Raw genomic sequence first — 9,526 nt, 5'->3', positions numbered from 1 at the left:
CTTTATGGTATTACTGCACACATTCATTATGGAGCACATACGTGTGTATTTAAATATTATCTTGTGTACAAAAGGCCGTTTTCAATTTTTTTTTACAAAAGTTAACCTGCAATATGCTACTTCCTACCTCAGAAGCCATATGTAAATAGGTCGGAATTTTTTTTTGCAATAAACGGACACCGAAGCTATGAGACACAAGTGAGACAAAGTGAAGGCTGCACATACAGAACTGAATGGTGAGATCAGGTTTATTTATATCTGCAGATAAGTTAGAACGTGCTTTCCGTAAATGGAATAAAATTCTTAGCAGGCTGAAGGCAATTGTAGGTCCATTAGGCATTTTCTGTAAGAAACGTTTTGGCCAGACTGTGTGGCGTTACTCTATTGGTATTACAGGTTAATTATAAGGAAAAAAAAGCCTACTAATCTTTCTCGCCCCATTTAAGCCCCCAATGGGTCCAAGTCCTCACTCGCCCTTGCCCGCACAGCAGATGCGGTTACTTCCCATACTCCTACAAAGAGAGAGGGGAGTGCATTATGGGAATGAGAGCAATTACACCTTTTTGTTTTGGAGCATTTATCCTTTTACCCAAAAAGTGGGGAAGAGGGTGAAGTGGGTCATGCAATCGTTAATACAACAATGCCTTAAATTAATGATCAAACACCACCAGCAATAAGGAGATGGGGTTTTATACAAGATGTATGGAATTTTAGCTTTACCCATCATACAAGAATTACTCATTATTGGTGAAATTATTCCCACCTGCTCAACATAGTAGAGTAACAAGCCTCAGAATTAGTTTTATATATACACATTACCAGAACTAAATTCAATGTAATGGACTGTAAACCACACAGAAATAGGTGTAGAGGAAACAGAGGACTTGTCACAACATGCATTGGGAAGACATCCTTCCATTCTGTGTTACAGAAACATGAATACATCACTAAGAGTCGTCGGACAGGATACAAGTGCTGTAAACTGAAGTATGACGCCTCCACCAACTATAAACACACAATCAGGAGACGTGTGGAGAGCTGATGAGTTCTCAAGGAAATCGTATGCTACATACAAACACATACTGGTGGTTATTACCTATCAGAGGAAATTGCATCTTCTTGGCAATGTGATAAAAAGACATCTGCTTGAACATGCTTTTGTGAGCGTCCGAAGCAAGCCAGGGGTCATCCTCGGCAATGGCCACACTGGGATTGTGTAACGCTCAAGGATTTAAACAGATGACCCACATATAGTTATGAGCAAAGAAAGAAAGTGGGTGGGCAAAGAGGATTTTGCATTCATAGTTTAGAATAGCGCTGTAATGTAAGCAAGAGTTTAAAAGTACATGAACAAATGACATTGTGGTCTATGCACTTGCTTATGCAGTCCTGTTCACGCCAACGGTAAAGAGTCCGTTTCATGTGCTTAACTTTGCTGACTGCAAATCTATTGGACAGTGTTCTACAAATATTTGTCTCATGATACAAACAGATGTGTGCAAACTGGAAAGGTCCCTATGTTAACTGTAAAGGATTTATATACAGAAAACTGGTATCACTATATATATGATTAAATAGGAGGAGGGTACAACAACTATTTTATAGCATGGAGCAGTATCCGCCGCAAGGTCCCCCTCTGCCACCTTCTTCATCAGACAATCTGACACCTCTGCTGTGAGACTCGCTTTCCCATAGTCCGGGAGTCTGTATAATCTTTTCAACAAGTTCCTCAAAGGCACACTGAACTCCGTCTCTGGTCTTCGCACTGGACTCTACAGGGGACAAATACACATTTAGTGGACAATTACAAAAGATTGCCTGAGTGATGATCTCAGTACTGTATATAATCCTGTACAACATATTACCAGCTAATTACATGATGTAGGTGACTCTGGAGACAAGGTGCACTTTCCACAGAACCACCACTAAAGGATCACTACATCTAAAATGCAATAATTAGAGGTAAAATGTCAAAACATACATGTCAAAAGAATAGATAAAGAAGAAGGTATTTATCAATGTGATGACCGGCTTCTTGGCTCCAAGCTTAGCTTACCATGAGCTACATATCAAAAGAAGATACAATGTTTATTACATATACATTTGTCATGGTCACAGGATTCTGCTCCACATTGGGTCAACTTGTGGTTTAGTTTTAATTGTTTTAGCCACTTCTAAAAACACCCCCTGATCCTACTGCAAGAATACAGCCTTTCAGTTAGCTTCTGGGGATCCGTCTCTGAAGCATATGGCTTCCAGTAATCTCCCCACCACTGGGTCATTCAAGAGGTTAACAAGTGGCAAAATGCAGTCTATATAAAACGTATACAGGTACAATATGCATGTAAGTGTATACATTTATACTAACGATAGATCTGTATTACTAGTGTCCTTGTGATTAACAGAAAACCATGTGACTGGGTGATTTATTTCACCATGAAAGTTCATGGCAGAAATAAAACGTAGCTGGTCACAAACATGGGTCTTATTAGAGGTCAGACCAAAATAGCAATGTGACACATTGTCATGCTCCTCAGGTCCCAGTAAACGATATGAAATTCTACAAGACCAAAAGCAGATTCTGATCAGTTTAAACCTATTTTATATTTGAGAAAAATTCAGGAAAAAAAAAGTACTCCCAACAATACATTATTTTCTAAGCTTTCCCAAATTGCAGAGCCCAATAGAGATGCACACTGCTATAGGCCTTCAAAATAATCCATTAGTAATGTGTAAATACAACATTTAAGCAGGACAGTATAATAAAAAAAGTCTTTCTGAAAAATGAGAAATCGTAGGCTCAATAAAACAAGATTCACTAACTGGCAAAAAAAAATAAAAAATTACATTTTCATTCTGAAATTACATCTGAAATCACCAGTAACCGATCAGGTGCAAATCTTCAGATCTCAGACATTTTACCAGGTGTCATGCTGACTTTTTACTAAATCTTTTCTTAAGTGAGAGGCAATGACAGGTTTCCGAATCCTACGGAGCTGCTTTCAATAATCAAAAGAAAATACATTAGATGATATTAAAATTTACTACTACAGCTTCTAGGGGTCAGCCCTGTGATTCTTGGCACAGCCTGGAACACACTTGGCATGAAGTATAAAACCATGAAAAAGTGGGTACTGGACTCAAAGCGAAGAGTTTGAATCCAGAAAAAGTATGAAAAGGTGTCTTGTTGTGGCTGGGGCAATAGTCAGTCTTTCACGCTTCACATTCCAGAGGGCTCAGCTGCCTTACGGCAACAATGGCTGTGACCGAAATATTTATCAAATCACTTTTCGCTGAAGGCCCTGATTTATAGTTACTACTAGTAGCAGCTAGCATTGTGACAACTCATTAAACCTATATGAAATCCAGGAAAAAAACAAAACAAACACAGGATGTTTAGTGGGTACGGCTAATTATTTTCAATGTAAGATCCTTTGAGAGCTCAATACAAGGTAATACAAGGTAACTGCTACATTACTTCCATGAAATGAATCACACCTATCGCGCACATAATGAAAACAAGAGTGGAGTGCATCGTGGAGTGCAGGAACCAGCCCCAGGACTCATCTCACAAAGCAGCCAGAACAGCTGAAGGGCAAGGGATTGGAAACACTGCTCGGGAAGTGATTCCACTGCAGGAACAGGTGAGGTTACAATGTGTCAGAACTATGATGTGACATAATACACAAATACTGCCTCAGAGGCGCTGTAGGCACCAATGCCAGCTAAAGGTTATCTATGAGCTTTTCAAACACAATCAATACCACATTTAGTTTCCTTAAGATGTGGTCCAGCAAAGCAGGAAGGATGATCTAATAAAGATTTAGAACAGTATAAAACCAAAACAAAGTGTGATTTAAGAAAGAATGTTTTCTACCTCATCCATGACTTAAAAAGGTTTTACAGACTGAGATCTCTGGGATACACAATAGACGGACACAACAGAGCAACCAACAAGTAAAGACCAACTTGTACAAAATGCACAGGCATATCAGGGGGGTGGGGTAATGGAAAGGTCTCAATGTAGAGAGCTGAGGAAGAATTTCTATTGATTATACATGTGAAAAAGTAAAGCCAGGGGGAAATTTAGTGAGGGGCATATAAGCTGGCCCGGCGGCCTTTTTGCCCGCCAAGCTGTTGGATTTACTATTCCGCGGTTTAGAGGATCATTGTAAAAGCTTCCGGAAAGCTACCTGATCAATGAGCAAATGAGGAAGTTGAATAGTTGTTAAACTTAATGTTTAATTATATTAACAGAGCAATATTATATATTATTGATTGCTAATGTGGCAAAATAAATTTGAATAACCAATGTAACACAATAAACTGTTCGCTCAAATATTTCTTACAGGTAAACAAACACTTACCTATAAACAACATTGAATGTTTTCGTGCAAACCTGAGACCTTCATTCCTGTCCACTTCTCTGTTGTCCTGTAAGAAGACAATATTTTTTTTGTATTCATGAAGTGAAAGTAACCTCCGTGATATACTATGAAGATTTCCTTACATTTGTGTGTAAACTAGATTATTATATATTTTTTCTTTATATAGTTTCCACAATGGCACAATCAAATATCACTTATTACAAGTAAATTAAATCAGTAGAAATAAAATACTGAAAAAGTGATGTGATGATAGATTTAGAATTTGGTTAAATAATATATACAATATAGAATGGCGCTTCTACAAATATGTCTTAAGTACCTAATCATGACAAAGTTCTCCTACAGATAAACATCTAGATAAAGAACGCACAAATTGATTAAAGCTTTTAAAACCCCATAAATTTGTGCAGGAGAAGCAGTAACGCAAAATACGTTAACAAAAATGTGTTTTAAATTTACTTCAGCTTATTCTGTATACTAGAACTCACTCTGCCCGACAAGTGCATTACATTGAGTCAAGAATACTGATGCATACACTGTAACCTAGTAGGCCCCAATGCTATCTATGGGCCATTTGTGAACCCTGCGCTACAACATTACACTCAAGTGATGTTTGAGTAACAAAAATAAAAACTAAACCAAAAGGATTTCAAGTGTATCCACAATATTGAAGATATAACACTTCGGTTAAGCAAAAGTAATTAGTGCAAAGCAAAAGTAATGCAACTGTACAAATTTAGTGTTTGTCAAATTATTGTTCCTCTGCTAATAAAATGGACTCTTACAATTACTGAGCTTGAACCTAATGGCAGGTTAATGCAAAACTAAAGGGAAACACTTTCATTTTGTAGTATTCCCAAACGTGGTAACCTACAACCACAGCGGACACTGGACTACAGACAGACAGTTAAAAGGTCAACAATGTCTAGACCATTGTTGGCTTACCTTGACACTCCAGCTGTTGTGGAACTATATATCCCAGCATGCCCTGCCACAGTTTTAGCATGCCCTAATAGCAAAACTGTAGCAGTGCATGCTGGGTTATTTAGTTCCATAACAGCTGGAGTGTCAAGGTAAGCCAACAATGGTCTAGACAGACACCAGATGTTAGACAGGCAATAGGTCAACAGGGACAAAAGGTAGACAAGAAAGAAGGTCGACATGTACAAATGGTCGACACTAAAATGGTCAACATACGTTTTTTAAATGGTAAACACATTTTTTTTTCTTTTAGGGTCAGGCATTTACTGGAGGGTTAGGCACCTACCCCGATGGCTAGGGTTAGGCACCAAGGGTGAAGATTAGAGCTTGAAAAAACAAAAACATGAGTCGACCATTTTCACATTGACATTTAGTGCGCCAGCCTTTTGACCCTGTCGACCTATTGCCTAACATCTATTGTCTGTCTAGACATTGTTGATCTTTTAACGGTCTATCTTTTATACCACAGCCAACCGCAGCATAATGAAACCTGTGTTTCTCATTTAGCACTATTGTGACTGCTGCAGCCGCTTTATTCATGCTACAAAGGCAACGGATTTACTCAGATGATCTTCGACACACATTGCAACTTGTGGTGTGTGGGCACATGGTGGTAACCACAAAAACAGCCCACTGGCACATTTCAGCCTCTTTACATAACTAAACCTTTTTTTTCTGATCTCCTCTTCATGAAACGTCCAGATAGTAAGGTGCCATAAACGCTGCACTCAATGTAATTGAAATGACTGAACAGTACAAATGGAAGTTTATAGAAAAGAATCAATAGCGCCACCCTCAAATTTGGTGTGATAATATCATCAAGACCTTGTGTGTGTGCAGATAAAGCTGTAATGCCAGGTACACCATTAGAGTCACACAATCTGCTCCATGTTGCCATGGAATTTAGACTAGGCACTCGGGGTGCAATAATAGCCATGTGAGGTCACTACTGGAACAAAAACTCCTTTTGTTTAGTGTCATTTATACACGTTTATCCCTAGTGAGTGATTAGGACATGATTCATCATTGGCTTTTATGGAACAGGATAACAAAACTCTACATGCGAATCAGATCTGGTCACTGCAATTACTCAAGGAAAGACAACCTGACATGCAATGGGATGGAAACACTTATTATCTGGCACGTCCGTCATTGCTCACTCTGCTTTGTTTTAGTAGATTCCCAAATACAAAAGAACCAAAGTCCCACATCCCATGTCCAGTACAGACCGGCACCTCACCTTGTCTATCTTGTTGCCAACCAGCATTTTTACAATGTCATTTCTTGTGCAATATGTCTCCAGCTCATTTAGCCAGTTGTCCAGCTTTACAAATGTATCCCTTCGTGTGACATCATAAACTGAAAGACAAGAGGGAAGAAAATGGGGAGTTTTCTAGATAACGGTCCAAAAGCGCAAACACATGAATAACGTAAACAGTGCACAGGAATAAATGACTTTACTGCACAAGGTTTACTATAGATACATTTAAAAACTAGTACTCCATTATCTATTTTTTAATCACTGAATACATTTATCTGAGGGGGAAATAAGGGGAATTAGAAAAAAAATAAAACCACCCAGGCAGTGCCTGGCACATCGGCTAGATAAGATACAAGTTATTACCTTCCTGCATCTTGACCTGACACATCAGTTTGCATATTAGGCTATACCATTTTAGCCTTATTCTTATTTCCAAATATTCATTTTAATAACACTGCTCCTTCCCCACACCCGCTAAAATTCTGTCTAGTAGCTTACCTATTATTACATCTATTTTTTTTTTTGCTTGGTGAACATTAGCGCTTTTACCTTATATTAAAGACAAACCGTTAAACTACAGAAAGTTTATTCTTGTAAAGCAAAATAAAGGGAAAGGGGTAGATGGAAATAATAGGGTATTATACAATGCAATATACAGTCTTACCCAATATAACACCTTGAGCACCCCTGTAATAGCTGGGAGTTAGTGTTCGGAAACGCTCTTGTCCGGCAGTGTCCTACAGATTGATATAAAATGGTTCCATAGTTACCATAAATCTTGAGCAATCTAGAAACAGCAAAAAGTTAAAGATTCTCAAACAAGAAAGATGTGCATTATACTGTCCTACAGCACCATCTTCTGGACAAATAGTATAATCGCACACATTGGGTTTTGTTGGTTTTTGGCTGCTTGATTTCTTTTTTCCTTTTTGACAAACTCAAGAATTCATTAAATAAATGAATATGGATATTGATGGAACAAATGATTCACTCATTATAAAAAAAAAAAAAAAGTAACCACCTTTACATTTCTAAACTCACTGCATATACATTTCATGAAAGCACTTCAAGAGCATGTGTGATCTAAACACAGCATGACTTGGCCCAGGATCTAAAAGTGACCATGTAAATAACTGTACTTATATTATACAGAGTACAATCTTCATTCACAAGCTAATTGGCTTAGATCAGAGTTTGCCAAACTCTGCCATTACAGTCCAGGTTTTAAGAATATCCACGCTTGACCACGGGTGACTTAATAGGTACCTCAGTCAATTTGATTTAACCAACTGACTGTGAAAACGAGAACCTGCAATCCCAGAGAATGTGGCTTCCAATTTGTTCACAAGCAAACACCGTCCCCAGCAGCCATATTAAAGTGGTAAATGCCAAAGATGTGCCAGAACAAATGGTAATACAGCTTTAAAGAACAGTTGGCGACTTTATATATTCAGCCAATCAAATATTTGCTCCTTGGCCTAGAGAAAAGGTGGCGGATTTTTCATTCCAGAAAAATACAGCAAATTGGCAATACACTCCATACTGGGACCCAGCTTATTGTAAAAGTGGAGGCATTACAGAGGCAAAGTCAACATATACAGTGCCTTGCAAATGTATTTACTCTCCTTTGCATTTTTCATGTTTTGTTGCCTGAAATTAAAATGGATTGTTTGAAGGTGTGCATCATTTCATTCACAGAACATGCCTACAACTGTGAAGATTTTTTTTTTTTTATATTGTGAATCAAACAACATTTAGGACAACATAACAGAAATCTTCAGCATGCATAACTATTCACCCCCCTAAAGTCAGTACTTTGTCCAGCCACCTTTTGTGGCAATTACAGCTGCAAGTCGCTTTGGATAAGTCTCCATGAGCTTGCCACATCTTGCCCCTGGGATTTTTGCCCATTCCTCAAGGCAAAACTGCTCCAGCTCCTTCATGTTGGATGGTTTCCGCTTGTGAACAGCAATCTTCAAGTCTGACCACAGATTCTCTATTGGATTGAGATCTGGGCTTTGACTAGGCCATTCCAACACATTTAAATGTTTCCCCTTAAACCACTAGAGTGTTGCTTTAGCAGTATGCTTCAGGTCATTGTCCTGCTGGAAGGTGAACCTCCGTCCCAGTCTCAAATCACAAGCAGACTGAAACATGTTTTGCTCAAGAATATCCCTGTATTTAGCACCATCCATCTTTCCCTCGACTCGAATCAGTTTCCCAGTCCCTGCTGCTGAGAAACATCCCCACAGCATGATGCTGCCACCACCATGTTTCACTGTGAGGATGGTGTTCTTGGGGTGATGGTATGTGTTGGGTTTGCGCCAGACATAGCGTTTTCCTTGGTGGCCGAAAAGTTCAATGTTAGTTTCATCTGACCAGAGCACCTTCCTCCATACATTTGGGGAGTCACCCACATGCCTTTTGGCAAACTCAAATCGCGTCTTCTTATTTTTATCACTGTAATGGCTTTTTTCTGGTCGCTGTTCCATAAAGCCCAGCTCTATGAAGTGTACAGCTTATTGTGGTCACATGCACAGATACACCAGTCTCTGCTGTGGAACTCTGCAGCTCCTTCAGGGTTGCCTTTGGTCTCTGTGCTGCCTCTCTGATTAATGCCCTCCTTGCCCGGTCTGAGTTTTGGTGGGGGGCCCTCTCTTGGCAAGTTTGTTATGGTACCATGTTCTTTCCATTTGATGATGATGGATTTGATGGTGCTCCGAGGGATCATCAAAGATTTTGATATTGTTTTTTATTACCAACCCAGAATTGTACTTCTCAACAACTTTGTCCCTGAATTGTTTGGAGAGCTCCTTGGTCTTCATGGTGTGAGGTCTCTTGCTTACTGGTGTTGCAGCCTTTGGGGCGTTTCAGAAAAGGTGTGTTTATACTGACA

General features: G+C 39.1%; 1 protein-coding gene across 1 annotated transcript in view; it reads right to left on the bottom strand.

Moving 5' to 3' along the window:
• Window positions 1-230: 230 nt before the first annotated feature.
• The window catches only part of RAB18 (RAB18, member RAS oncogene family), a 49,978-nt gene continuing 40,682 nt past the window's right edge, over window positions 231-9,526 (bottom strand). The window contains exons 4-7 of the mRNA XM_088447795.1: window positions 7,295-7,367; window positions 6,610-6,728; window positions 4,368-4,434; window positions 231-1,772 (exon numbers count right to left, since the gene is read on the bottom strand). Coding sequence (XP_088303921.1) covers window positions 1,600-1,772; window positions 4,368-4,434; window positions 6,610-6,728; window positions 7,295-7,367 — 432 coding nt within the window. The 3' untranslated portion in view covers window positions 231-1,599. The remainder of the gene's footprint in view (window positions 1,773-4,367; window positions 4,435-6,609; window positions 6,729-7,294; window positions 7,368-9,526) is intronic.

Source organism: Taudactylus pleione, unplaced genomic scaffold (genome assembly GCF_031769625.1).
Source record: "Taudactylus pleione unplaced genomic scaffold, aTauple2 ptg000439l, whole genome shotgun sequence".
NCBI lineage: Eukaryota > Metazoa > Chordata > Amphibia > Anura > Myobatrachidae > Taudactylus > Taudactylus pleione.
The sequence above is the reverse complement of the archived record's forward strand: the minus strand, read 5'-3'. Positions and strand labels throughout refer to the sequence as shown.